We start from the raw sequence: 12659 nt of genomic DNA on the forward strand, positions 1-12659 counted from the left end.
CTAATATTTTGCTCCCATATATTCTGTGCTTCATAAAAAAAAATTGGAGGATCGACAAGACTAGGAACGGTTGTATAAAAAGGTTTACTTATGCATGGTCAGTGAAAATTGCATGATAATGACCAATCCAAAAGTATGCATTTTGAAGTTCACCTTGAATAATTACCCAAAATGTAGTTAGGGTTTTTTACAACCGCCCCTAGAGCGTAAAAACTGTGCAAAACGCTAATATAATGTAGATCTTGTAGCAGGACTCGATCGCCTGTGAAACTAAAACAGAGCAGACAACTGGCAAGAATTAAAAACCCAGCAGTCCCAGCACCTGAACAATACAACACATTTGATCATTACAACACATTTGATCCCGGACCATAATTTCCTCCTCGATTAAAATTCGCCGTTTCGATAGCTTTCAAAAACGCCATGCCGTGACCCGTTTAAAACGTGCAACATGCATGGTTGCAATGTTTGCCCCATTACGCTCAAACTGCTAATTTGGATGAGTGATTTAAAACAATTTCAAATGCAAATGTTTCCTTGAGCAGATCTAGAGATCTTTTGTAGCGCGGTATTCGAATAGGAAAATCATCTCGCATGTGCATGCATGGCTCTATGCATGTGATCGCCTGAAAAATAGTCAGGATAATCAGAATTGCATATTGCGTAATGTCCCTACGTCGCAAGAATTATTTTGCTATCACGTGATATTCCGTTTGTGAAGAGAAAATATCTACAATTAACTGTAATAATCCCTTTTTGTAGCCAATAGCGGTTTATTTGAAAATATGATTAAATATTTATGATGTGCAGATTTTGCCAAGACTTCACGGTTGGCGCTCCTGAACAGGTAGGATCAGTGAATCTTGTTCGCTTCGTGACTAACTTACTAACCATGGACGTCCATGTCGCATTCAGTTTGTTCTTCATACTAGATTTATTCAGCCATGGAATTTCAGGTAAAATTTCACGATATTTCGCATCGTATTTTCTCTCTCTCTTTCACGTTAGCTGCCTAGTGTATAATAGTATTATGCAAATAATTTTAGTTCCACTTCCAGTCTACCCAAACTATTATGACAATATGCAAAATCAAGGTAATGGAAATTGTTAATTTTTATATTATACTATTAATTTCTGCATCATATATAGCAGCTGATACCTAGCTCTACCAAGCCGGTTTTCCACTAACAATAATTTTCGCGCGAAGCGACATTTTAGTTTTGTTTCAGAGCTGTTAACTGCAACCATCTGTCAAACTGATCAAATATAAAAGAATAAATTTGTTTTGCGTGAAAAATATCCCTAGTGAAAACCCGGTTTCAACAATGAGGCAGGCCTTGGGTTATGTCCCATGCTTATGACCAAAATAGTTTCCTATACACATGAATAAAAATAAAAGGAGGGTGTTGCAGTATAAAGTTTAGAATCTATTTTAGGTTACCAGATAAGCGATGATACAATGGAAACAGACACCTATGAACGTTATCCGCGTGATACTCTGCCAAACCCAAATTTTTGGCATCGTAAGTTTTATTTCTGTGTAAGACGCAGTTTGTCCGAGGTAATCCTGCATGCTTAAGTAGCGAAATCTAAGAACTGACCGAAACCGGAAACGTGATAAATACAAAAAAATTCACTTCTATATACACTACATCACAAAACATACTCATACTAAAACGAAAATTCGACAAAAGACAAAGAAGAACTGAACAAGAATGCATGTTCACATGCAAACAATTTCTAAATTTGTCTCAATTCATAATCTCACAGGCTTTCAGTTTCCTTTCATGCAAAACTGAGGTATTATAGTCACATTATCAAGATTGAAAACAGCAAACAGTTAGTAGTTTCCGCCCACGAAAAAGCTGCTATTCATTGTCAGGTAAGAATGAGAGTATACCCGAAAATCCGTTGCAGCAAATAGGCGTTTGACGTTCATGAGTGATGTTTGGTCAACAAATAAACATTCTTATGACCACAAGCAGACAAGGAAATAGATGAAAACAATTGTGGAAATAAAACCAAAAGATTTATGGACGGATAATTCTGAAAAATGTTGCTCATGTAATTGTGGTATGACTTTGTAGCATTTGAAACTGTGGATGGCCTCTCAAGGTTTATATTTTATAGAATATCCCTGGTATACTCGAAGTTCAATTCCCTCGCATCCGAGACCAGCATCTAGAAGACATTTCCATCTATTTCATCTTACATCAAAACACCCAAACGCCGGTATTGTATTATTTTACGCTTTTGTCAATTGTCATCCATAAATTCCAAACTAGCAATACACTATCGTTAACAGAATCGTGCCCATGGATACGGGTTCTATTTTCAGAGGGGGGGGGGTGACGCAATGAACGTTTTGCCTGCAACGGACACGGAAATTTCAGGCTTAATTTAATTAAACCTTCACGAATGGTCCAAAAGTTTTTGAACACTCAATTTAGAAGGTTTTTCTTACTATTTATATATATATATATATATATATATATATATATATATATATATATATATATATATATATATAAAATAAAATTCTTTATCATTGATGGGAACAAGTTATTAGAATTGTGTTATTTTTATAGTCTCCTATCATGTTATTGAAAAGCCACATGCTGCAGCAAAGACTACTAGTAAGTTAACATGATAACTCTAGCCTTTTTTTAAATTACGTGAACTCCTCAAAAATCTTATCTTTTTACCGGCAGGCCGGCAAAAAGTTGAAAGCAATCCTCGGAGAAGTAATCTTTATAACAACGGGGGTTGGCCGTATCCACCACAGTCTTACTATCAACAACCTCAACCAAACTACCAATATCCCGGTAAATCTTTTACAAAACCTGATACAAATAAGAAAGAATTATAATTATACCTTTCTTAATCTTTCTTTCTTAATATAGTTAATTGATATATAGATAAATATTAATGATAATAATATACTTCTGTTATAACACCTTTATAGGATATCCACAGAACCAATATGGAGTGCAAAATGGTGGCGGATTTCACGACTCAACTTATGATGGTATATATGTTGCACTTCAATGACATTTTAAGTAGTAATTATGCTATAGTTTTTTGTAAATACATTGTGCTCCGTAGATATTTTAGATGTTGTGTCAAAGCCGATGCAAATTGGCAATAAAATCATTCCACCTTACCACGGCGAAGGACATCAAAACGACCAGGCACGGACTACAATTGAAGAAGCAGCGAAGCAATTTAAACTGGCTTCTGCAGGTATATATGGCATTTACAAAATTGTTTATCATTTACCACTGCTCTGCATATTTCGTTTGATTATTCATTGATTGCATGGAAAAAGAGCTAAAAAATATACGCCCAACTCAGCAATAAACAATTCAATTTACGTTTTAGATATGAGCAACATGGAACTTGCCTCTCTGGTTATGTACCCAGTTCCCCGATTTAGGGTGCAGTCGAAAGTTCACAAGAAGAAATCCAAAACAAAACATATAAAAAAACATCATGATAAAAAAGTAGAAACTAAAGCCAAGGAAGAGGAAAATGAAGGCAAAAAAGTTACAAACCTTGTGGATAATCTCATTAAAACAAACGAGAAAAGTGCGCCACACGAGGCTACTAAGGCAAAAGATAATAAAGAAAATGATATCGATCAAAAAGAGAAAGAGGTTAATGATGAGGGGATCAAAGATAATAAGAATGATAGAGAGAATGATCAAGAAGAGAATGGAGATGAAGGAAAAACAAAAGAAAATAAGAAGGAAAAAGACGATAACAATGGAAACAAAGAAAAGGAAAATGACGATGACGTGAAGGAGAAAGAGGATGATGGCATGTATGACAAAGAATCAGCCCCAAAAGACAGTTGGGCTGAAGAAGAGATTTCCTCAAGAGGAGTAGGACAATTCACTTCCAGCAAAAGATCTAAGATTCAACATGCCTTTGATAAATTCCCTAGTAGGTAAGATGTTGAAAAAGATTATCAATTAAATAATAAACAAATTCACTGCATTATCAAACTTGTGAATAACGCACTAACTTTGTTCATTATTTCAAATCGCACGGATCACACTTTCAAGTTACTAAATACTAGTGTTCAGCATTGTATAAATCAATAAATTCATGTTACTATATTTCCCAGCGATGACAAATACATTTCAAGTAAGAGATCTGAAATCCCACATGCCTTTGACGAAATATCCAACAGGTAAGATCTAACTAAAGTGGTAACGAAAAAGAGAGCCGATTACACGATTTTGAAACGGTTATTCGGGGGAAAATTATCTTTCTCATCGAAAGGAGTTATCTTAGCAACATACAGCAAGTGATGAATGTGTCTCGTCGCGTGCTGTTAGATATTTCGCCCTCCCTCCGATATATTATTTGATGCACGATATATATTAGTTTTTTTTTAAATATATATTGCATGTTTTACTTTTTTCCAAGCGACGAAGACGCTGATAGCGAAGATGAAGGGGATTTAAATGTTAAAAAATCGGAAAGTGATAAAGATGATGATCACGTGTCCGACCAGAACGATAAAAAAGAAAATGACGAGGAAGACCACACCCAGGGGGGTGAAAGCAAAGAAGAAAATGACGAGGAAGACGACAGCCAGGGGGGTGAAAGCAAAGAAGAAAATGACGAGGAGGATCACAGCCAGGGGGGTGAGAGCAAAGAGGAAAGTGATGAAACACAAGTTGATGATGATAAAACTGAAAAAAAATCAGAAAACACAAAAAATGAAAATCAGAAATAATCAAACCAAGTGTATTTCAGCAATCTAAGTACCCTTTTGTAAACGGTGAACGTTTTTCTATAACATATAGCTAGCTACTTACACGGCACCTGTGGTTAATCAAGTTGCTTAAAGTCGACCTCCCATCTTTTCTTTAACAAATACACGCACGGTGAAGCACGTGAAGCACGTGAAGCACGTTGATGTTGCTGCTTGTGATTATACGCGCGTGCTCTTGTTATGCAATTCCAACAATGAATTAAAATATGAGATGAGAAGAGATGAAAATAGAATCTTCATGTGACGCCACAGTAGGGTTCTGGAGGGCAAGTTAACGTAGCATAAATTTTGTTAAAAATGTAAAGTTTTGGTAAAATACAGAAATATCAACTATAACGAAGAAACTTCCGTTGACGATGACCTTTCTTCATCCTGCATTGACAAGTTCAAAGAATTTAACATTTAGATTGATATACGATCTTAGATTCATAATTGTGCCATGAACATGCTGTTATTAAAATAAATACAAGCTTATATCAAATGACAGTAATTAATCCATGGCATTCGTTTTCCGTCAGTTGTCAGACGAACAGTTGCACAGACTCAAGTTTGCATTTATTAAATTTAAGTGGGAAAAGGTAAGCTACAATTGATCTATCACAATAAGTGGACGGTTTATCGCATCATCTCAATGTTTCCAAGTGAATATTTTGTAAACATGTTTATCAGGGGTTACTAAACAGCACGGGCACTAGGCTAACTCGTTAGAGTATATTTTATAATTAAAGTTTATTCATTTATTACCATAACATTTAACATCCGTTAGAGCTTTTTTATTTAAGTAGACTAATCGCTGGCGAAACTGCAAGAGCAATTCAAACGTGTTGAACTTTTGCGTATAACTTTTTGGATCAGAAAAAGCGTATTAGCTTTGCAATGTTTGCCATCGTCTCGACGCCGAAACGGCGGAGTATCTCGCCTCAGATTACACACGTCCTTTTTTGTTTGCATGATTGAACAACAAGGGGGAATTTCGTCTTCAACCAATCAGCATAATTGTTTACATTTTTAGTAAGCCAATCAGAGTACATAAATCTTGACTACTTACTTCCGGTATTAAAATTTAGGAAATCTGATTGGCTCTGCCTGACAAATGTAAACAAACATGCAGATTTATTCAAAACGAAATTCCTCCTTGTTTGATTGAACTAAAAATTAATTAAATAGTACTACAGTAAGTTCTTATTTCACACATTCTTTGCATAAAAACAGTCAGGTTTAAATGGGACGCGAAGAAGGATGCAGCAGTAAAAATCTCCCTTGAATGATATCGACCGGTTGAATCATCTCGCGGCGTGACCATCCCAGACAAACCAAATATTTGAAAAAGTGAATCGATCAGAGTGAAAAGCTAAAAAATCGAAAATCGCGCCGTCGAATCGCATCCGATGTGTTTCGTTCTTATAAACTTAGTGCTTATCCAATAAAGCACCACGAATGAAAACGAGCAATTCGTTTGACAAATCAAATTAAACGCCTTTATTGTCTATTGAAAGGCCCTGCATATTTTGTATATCGTCCAGGGAACTTTGCGTCGCCCAGGAAAGGTTTAGACTATATACAATAATATACCGATCATGCATTTTTGGCTTAATATCCCATATTTGCATTAAAAAAATACACTGATTAATACAATAATACCGATCATGCATTTTTGGCTTAATATCCCATGTTTGCATTAAAAAAATACACTGATTTTTATGAATAATGAAATATCCTGAGAGATTAGATGCTTAATGATGAGATGATGATTGAGTTTTTCGAGTTTTAGAGTTCTATTAAAAAACCAAGTCTGAGAGGTCAGGCAGCTAACAAGCTGAATTGTACAGGACTTGTTACAAGTTTAGTAGATATTAAAACTATATATATTAAAAATTTTCATGATGAAGATTTTATATGAACTACGATACTGGACGGGGTAAACGAATTACGAAGTTTACTAGTTCTACAATTAATAAGATCAATATGTTGATCATTACGTAAATTATAATTACGTATGTCTTCCCGTCTCTATGATTCATGCAATATGCCTTTTTGTCTGGGCATATTTTTTTCCTTTTGTCTGGAATGTCTGTGTATCGAATCTATTTTAATTTGATTTCTAAAATGAGTTTACCGGCACTTAATAAAGTGACATAAAAAAGGTGCAAATGGAACATGTGCTTCAAAAACGTCCTCGTTATTTTAGAAGACAAATTAGTTCTAAATTGAAGACAAACGAAATCAATATACTACGGAAAGTGCAACTAATTACTTTTATATGTTTAAAATACTTCTTAGAATCTAGAAACATCAGTCTACTTTTCTCACAATGGCGCTGAGTATAGATGAAATTTTGGAGTCAATTGGTGGTCACGGTCGCTTTCAAAAGATTTTGTTGTTGTGTATGACCTATGCATACATGTCCATGGCTGCTTTTCATTTAATGGTGATTACATTCGTAGCTGGAGAACCTAACTGGGAATGCGTTGAAAACAGTACAATATGCAACCTTACTGAGGCAGTAAGTACAGTGAGTGAACATTACAAAGAACGATGTGACATGCCAAGATCTGAATGGAAATTTGTTGATACTTACACATCAACAGTTACTGAGGTATGTCGACTGTTGTTGCTTTTGAAAAAGTTGTAATAAATTATTCTTATTATTATTTACAATTATTTTAAAACAGTAGCCCTTCAGCAAAACTGATTTTCAGGGGGCGTTTTCTAACGATATTAATAACTATAAACCTACAATTATAGAGTTTTCGTTCCTACAGATCTCTGGGCTATACTGTAACTATTTTATCCTATTACTTTTTTCTTAATTCTTACTTCTTAGTACGAGCTTGTGTGCGATGATTCCATCCTTCAAAGTGTCGCTTCGTCGATGTACTGGGTTGGGTGGCTTGTTGGCAATATCGTCATTGGATATATTTCAGATAAACTTGGGCGTAAGAAAGCTAATCAATTATCAGTCGCGCTTGTCTTTTTCTCTTCCTGGGTATTAATTTGGCCAAAACAACTCTGGATGTTCGTATTATGTCGTTTTATTACTGGAATTGGAAGTGGTAATTATTGAAACTGCAGGGTTGATAAAAATCAAGCCCCTCATTAAAATCAAGCTTTAATTAAGAATTAAACGCCTTATTATTATGACAGACTCACGGGTGCTTAAAATGTAAAGCGAGACCCTCAATTTTGAACGCTTTTATCTAATTACTATACTATTTATCAGTGCATTCATATTTCAACAGAGAAGCTTCATTTTAATAGGGGGTACTTTTTTATACACCATACATAAGCCAAACAAGGCATATAATGCAAATTACCGACAGCATGTGTCAATCCCTCGGGGCACAGTTAGAAACTATAAATAAAATTAAACGAGAAATGTGGACAAAGACTCTTCTCTTTTCAAGTTAAACGTTTATTTCCTGTTTTTGTTCATGCAAGTGGGAGATGGAGCAACTCTGACTCTCGTTCTAGACCTTTGTAACCATGCTGTGTGAAGGAAATAGCGATTAGATTGGTTTGCGAGTGATTGGATTGGTTCGCAAGTGAAATTTTCTGTGAAAATTCAAAAGAGAATATGCAAATATTTCGCTAGCGAACTAGTGTTTCTCTGCTAGTGGAGACTCAGCCTAATTATCTAATTTCTTCATGTGTAGGAGGAGTATGTATGTGCGTTTTTATTATTGTCGTTGAATTCAGCCCCAGTAAGCAACGTGGAACAGTGGGATCTTCGCTATGGTTATCTGGTCCAGTTGCTTTTTGCTCGATAGCGCTGTTTGGGTATTTAATTCGTGATTGGAGATATTTGATGCTCCTTGGTGCAGCGTTGGGTACTCCTGTCATGATTTTTATTTGGTGAGGTTTACTGTTTAGTGGTTAATCTTTCAAGTAGGTTTTCTCTATCGGATGACTATGTATTCTACTGAATGTCTCACCAATTATTCTTTGATTATATAAAATTATTAAGATATCAGCTCTGAACTGTGTAGTTTTACATATAAATCCTGTTTTCTCGGGCCTGCTCTACTAACATGGTGTTAGGATGCGTCAGGATGCACCTGTTTTTGATTTACCTAACAAATATTTCCGCTAATAGGTTTATTCCTGAAACACCACGACACCTGTTGGTTCATGGGAAATATGAAGAAGCCCGAGCGGTCCTGGAGAGAGTTGCGCGCTGGAATAAAAAGGAGATGCCCCAGGATGACATTTATGTTCCTAAACAAGCTGACAGTGAAAAAACTGATTTTAGAGATCTTTTTTATGACAAATCAATTACTTTGATCACTTTAGCAACCTGGTTTTTATGGTAAGGTCAACTTATAATTCGTCAATTATAATGCAAACATAGACTGACGTGAGCAGGTGCATGCTATCTCTCTGTCTTTCGTCACGACGTCACCAGTGACGAAATATAATCTGTCAGTTATAATCTATTTAATCCCGCGATGGGACGTAATTTGTGCGTCTACAATGATTTGGGAGGTTGTAAAGAGTTTAGGTTACATAGTTTGAAAATTAAACGTGACTTACCTGTAAGTCGAAGTTTGATTGTGATTCTGCCGAATCACCCAGAGCGCACGTGATCGCTAAGCGCAGCGGGTGGTGTGGTAGAATTCTCAATTATACAGAATGAGTCGAACTGAACTGAAAGATTGAGGTTAAAATCGTGCACTCTATGTTCTCTTATAGTTTATATAGTAACATATTGGATGCTCTCTTCGTTTCGTATTTATAATCTATTAATCGGTTCAATTTTTGTATACATAGGTTTACAGTCTCCTTGATGTTTTATGCAGTTTCATACAATGCTGTATATCTGGGTGGCAATATTTATCTCAGTTTTTTTCTCACCAACATCGTCCTGACTCCTGCAAATGTATTGACAATTGTGGTAATTAAAAAGTAAATAAACGGTTTCTTTGTTAATTTGTGACTACTTTCGTATGTGGTATAGAAAATCAAAGGCAGTGACGAATTATTTTCCATGGTATATAGGTTTGGTCGTAAAAAGACAATCATTATTGGTTTACTTATTGCTGCCATTTCTAATGTGGTCACAGTCTCCATTCCGGCTGACAGAACTAACACAGGTATGCGGAAACGCCGGAGAGCCTTGCGAAAGCTAGATTTTATACGAAGTATATTTGCAAAACGTATAAAGAAGCAGTTGATCTCTGCTTAACCCTGCTTGATTGTTCGATGATAGGGTGGCTGGGAAGCAAGGGTTTTCCCTTCGATTGTTTTGTTCTTGAAACTCGTTATCGACGCCTGGCCGTCGTCTGTCGTGAACACATATTACATCACATCAAGTGTTCTTATATGGATCTTTAGTAAAAAATAATTTACAAGAGATAGATTGCATATACAATGATAAATAAAGCACGAATTATATCCTAATCATTTATGGATCCAAGCACCAATTAGACACCAAAGGGTAGAGGCGTATTAAACTAGTTTCCTTCAACTACATTATTGGGCGTTTTAATATAGTTTATAGATTAACTAAACAATACAGGTCAAATACAGTCAAATCTGTCAATAATCATAGATTTCTCAATCAGCTCTACATGTCAGTCCGGATTTTATCTTTGATTAAAATACAGCGTATTTTCCTCATTCTCAGGTTTCTCAGCGGGAAGAATAATTACTGCGATGATTGCAAAAGGATCGATTTATGTTTCATTCATTGGTATCTACATTCAAGGAGCTGAAGTATTTCCAACCACTGTTAGGTACGGATGTACTTTTGCAACAAGGCTTCCACCGCTGGCGATCGACTTCATTACAAATTATAAAGCAACCTGTAATTTATTCATGTGCCTTATTAAATTACATCGATATTATTAATTATTTTTATTATCGATCAACTCGTCAACACCACTATATTAGTTGTATTTTATTTATGTAGAAATATCGCTATGGGAACATCTTCTGCTTGTGCTCGCGTTGGATCTTTTATTGCTTTATACATTATTTGGTTGGTAAGTGTTCTTATATTAGGATTTGAATTATTTGATCCATTCTGTATCAACCTGCACCAACTACTCGTCTCAGTTTGGAAAAGTACGAGCGAGGCTTTAAGGTCAGTGCTAAGGCTTCGTTTTAAACGTAACATTTCGGTCGCATCGAGTGAACTTCGGCCATGTCTTGCCCAGAAAATCTGAGTAAATGTATAATGGATCTATATTTCATGGCCAAAGCCTTGCTGTCGACACGCATCGATCCCAGACACCCATAGACTCGTCATTATCCCAGACACCCATAGACTCATCATTACTCCAGACACCCATAGACTAGTAATCATCCTAGACACCCATAGACTCGTCATGAGTTGTAAGGAATAAAGCCTGGTCTCCTTATAACGCCGACCTGCCGCCCTAACTTATTGTCTGTAATTATCCAATAAAATAGTTTCAAGGCAACAGGTAATTTGCCTCAGACCCCAGTTTTTTTATCGTTGGGACCTCAATAAGTTTTCATCAAATTTTAGCAAAGAATCCATCGTTACGTTCCATATACTATCCTGGGCATTCTGTGTTTATTATCTGGAATCACAAGCTACGTATTTATTCCTGAAACGAAAGGAACGACAACACGCGAATTCTTTACCACTAAATCAAAAAATGATCAAGAAAATGAGACGCATCCTCAGGCTTATGAAAACCAAGTGTCAATCAATTGATCATTTATCGTTAACTTTTTTTTTAATATACAAACTTGTCCATTTGGTGAAAATTGATTTAAACACCCCGCACACGCGAACATTTATACACTGAGGATATTGAAACTTGGAAATATGTTAGCGTGGGATATTCTCGGATGATGGATTCGTGAGTAATTCATCTCACAAAGGCATTGATATCAGTCATATTAGTTTTTCAAGTCGTGTTTTAGAATCTATTGTCTCAACCCAAAACGAATCCTCGCACGAATGAAAATCGCCTCCGTGGATGAATTCCTCGCAAATTCATCTATATTAAAAAATGATCTATAAAGAATCATCTATAAAGAATAATGAATGATTGTGGTTATCAAACCGTGTAATATGCAAGCCAATATGTATACTTTTGGGGGGAAATTGAATAAATCGATTCAGCTCGCAGCAGAACAACTGAAAAATGAAAGACATACTGGCAGTTAGGTCGGATAGCTTGCCTTCGAATTCAATTCAGTGTGACTTGAAAGAGATCAGATGAAATATCAATTACTGATCAAGAATCTTAACTTCATGCGTATTTTAAACTTGTTCGAGAAAAATAAAGCTGAAAATCTTTATACGCGCCGTAGGAAGTAACGGGTGTTGTATGAAGCTAACTGGAATAAGTTATTAAAGTGGGCTATTCGGTATGATCATGCGAGTGATTATGTATATAATGAATAGTCAGTTTCTCTTGTCTTCTTCTCTTCTTGGCCATAACGTAATCTTATATATCAATTAAAGTTCAGTTAAGCCGTCAGGCCAGAGAGCGTTTAAAGAGAGCTTGAAAATAATGTGTGGTACATCTTTTTTTTGTCCTATAAGTCTTCATTTACAAGTCTTCATTTACAAGTCTTCCCTTCCTTTCTGCAACAGATATGTACTTACAATTAAAAGAAAAGCACTCTGTGTTTTATCAGTATAATGTTTAATACAGATACCCTAATTTGAATCGTAATTGTTACTAATTTATTTTGTTTAGCCACAAATACGCAAAATTGATGTCAATTTAGTTGTTATATATATTCATCTTCACGATCATATCCTTGTCTTATTCATTCCGTTCTTTCACCGTCCCCACATGCCAATTTTTCCTGAAGATGTAGTTTTTTTAGTTGGCTTTAGATTTTTAGTCTTGGCCCGCACTTTTGGCTTTGATTTGCCCTTTGGAATTGA

The 12659-nt window shown here is 35.7% G+C and overlaps 2 protein-coding genes across 3 annotated transcripts; both read left to right on the forward strand.

Annotated features, from left to right (window-relative positions):
* The first annotated feature begins 870 nt into the window (after window positions 1-870).
* LOC114519111 (sarcoplasmic reticulum histidine-rich calcium-binding protein-like) lies at window positions 871-5140 on the forward strand. Its single transcript, XM_028539180.1, has 11 exons — window positions 871-956; window positions 1047-1094; window positions 1437-1523; window positions 2131-2232; window positions 2589-2636; window positions 2712-2825; window positions 2966-3028; window positions 3106-3243; window positions 3382-3949; window positions 4130-4195; window positions 4435-5140. The coding sequence occupies exons 1-11, from the start codon at window positions 893-895 to the stop codon at window positions 4745-4747; spliced, it is 1611 nt and encodes a 536-aa protein (XP_028394981.1). The 5' UTR covers window positions 871-892; the 3' UTR covers window positions 4748-5140.
* A 125-nt stretch (window positions 5141-5265) lies between these two features.
* On the forward strand, window positions 5266-12112 carry LOC114519095 (organic cation transporter protein-like). Of its 2 annotated transcripts, none has more exons than XM_028539161.1 (10): window positions 5266-5364; window positions 7083-7382; window positions 7611-7839; window positions 8440-8638; window positions 8880-9092; window positions 9554-9688; window positions 9782-9876; window positions 10410-10518; window positions 10695-10767; window positions 11277-12112. In XM_028539161.1, exons 1-10 carry the CDS (start codon window positions 5284-5286, stop codon window positions 11466-11468), a joined length of 1626 nt encoding a protein of 541 aa, XP_028394962.1. In that variant the 5' UTR covers window positions 5266-5283; the 3' UTR covers window positions 11469-12112. The 2 variants fall into 2 exon arrangements, with proteins under 2 accessions (XP_028394962.1, XP_028394970.1); XM_028539169.1 differs by having other exon boundaries at window positions 5290-5364; window positions 7067-7382.
* Window positions 12113-12659: the final 547 nt, after the last annotated feature.

The sequence above is a fragment of the Dendronephthya gigantea genome, unplaced genomic scaffold, assembly GCF_004324835.1.
Source record: "Dendronephthya gigantea isolate DGI-Jeju-01 unplaced genomic scaffold, DenGig_1.0 000000F, whole genome shotgun sequence".
In the NCBI taxonomy this organism is placed as follows: domain Eukaryota; kingdom Metazoa; phylum Cnidaria; class Anthozoa; order Malacalcyonacea; family Nephtheidae; genus Dendronephthya; species Dendronephthya gigantea.

What these genes read in the sequence shown, in the direction of transcription:
- LOC114519111 (XM_028539180.1), top strand. Translation starts at nt 893, where the DNA reads ATGGACGTCCATGTCGCATTCAGTTTGTTCTTCATACTAGATTTATTC. An exon ending in AAACCCAAATTTTTGGCATC is followed by an intron (nt 1,524 to 2,130) that starts GTAAGTTTTATT and finishes TATATTTTATAG; the next exon opens with AATATCCCTGGTATACTCGA. An exon ending in ACCAAACTACCAATATCCCG is followed by an intron (nt 2,826 to 2,965) that starts GTAAATCTTTTA and finishes ACACCTTTATAG; the next exon opens with GATATCCACAGAACCAATAT.
- LOC114519095 (XM_028539161.1), top strand. Translation starts at nt 5,284, where the DNA reads ATGGCATTCGTTTTCCGTCAGTTGTCAGACGAACAGTTGCACAGACTC. An exon ending in TTAGCAACCTGGTTTTTATG is followed by an intron (nt 9,093 to 9,553) that starts GTAAGGTCAACT and finishes TTGTATACATAG; the next exon opens with GTTTACAGTCTCCTTGATGT. An exon ending in GTATTTCCAACCACTGTTAG is followed by an intron (nt 10,519 to 10,694) that starts GTACGGATGTAC and finishes TTATTTATGTAG; the next exon opens with AAATATCGCTATGGGAACAT.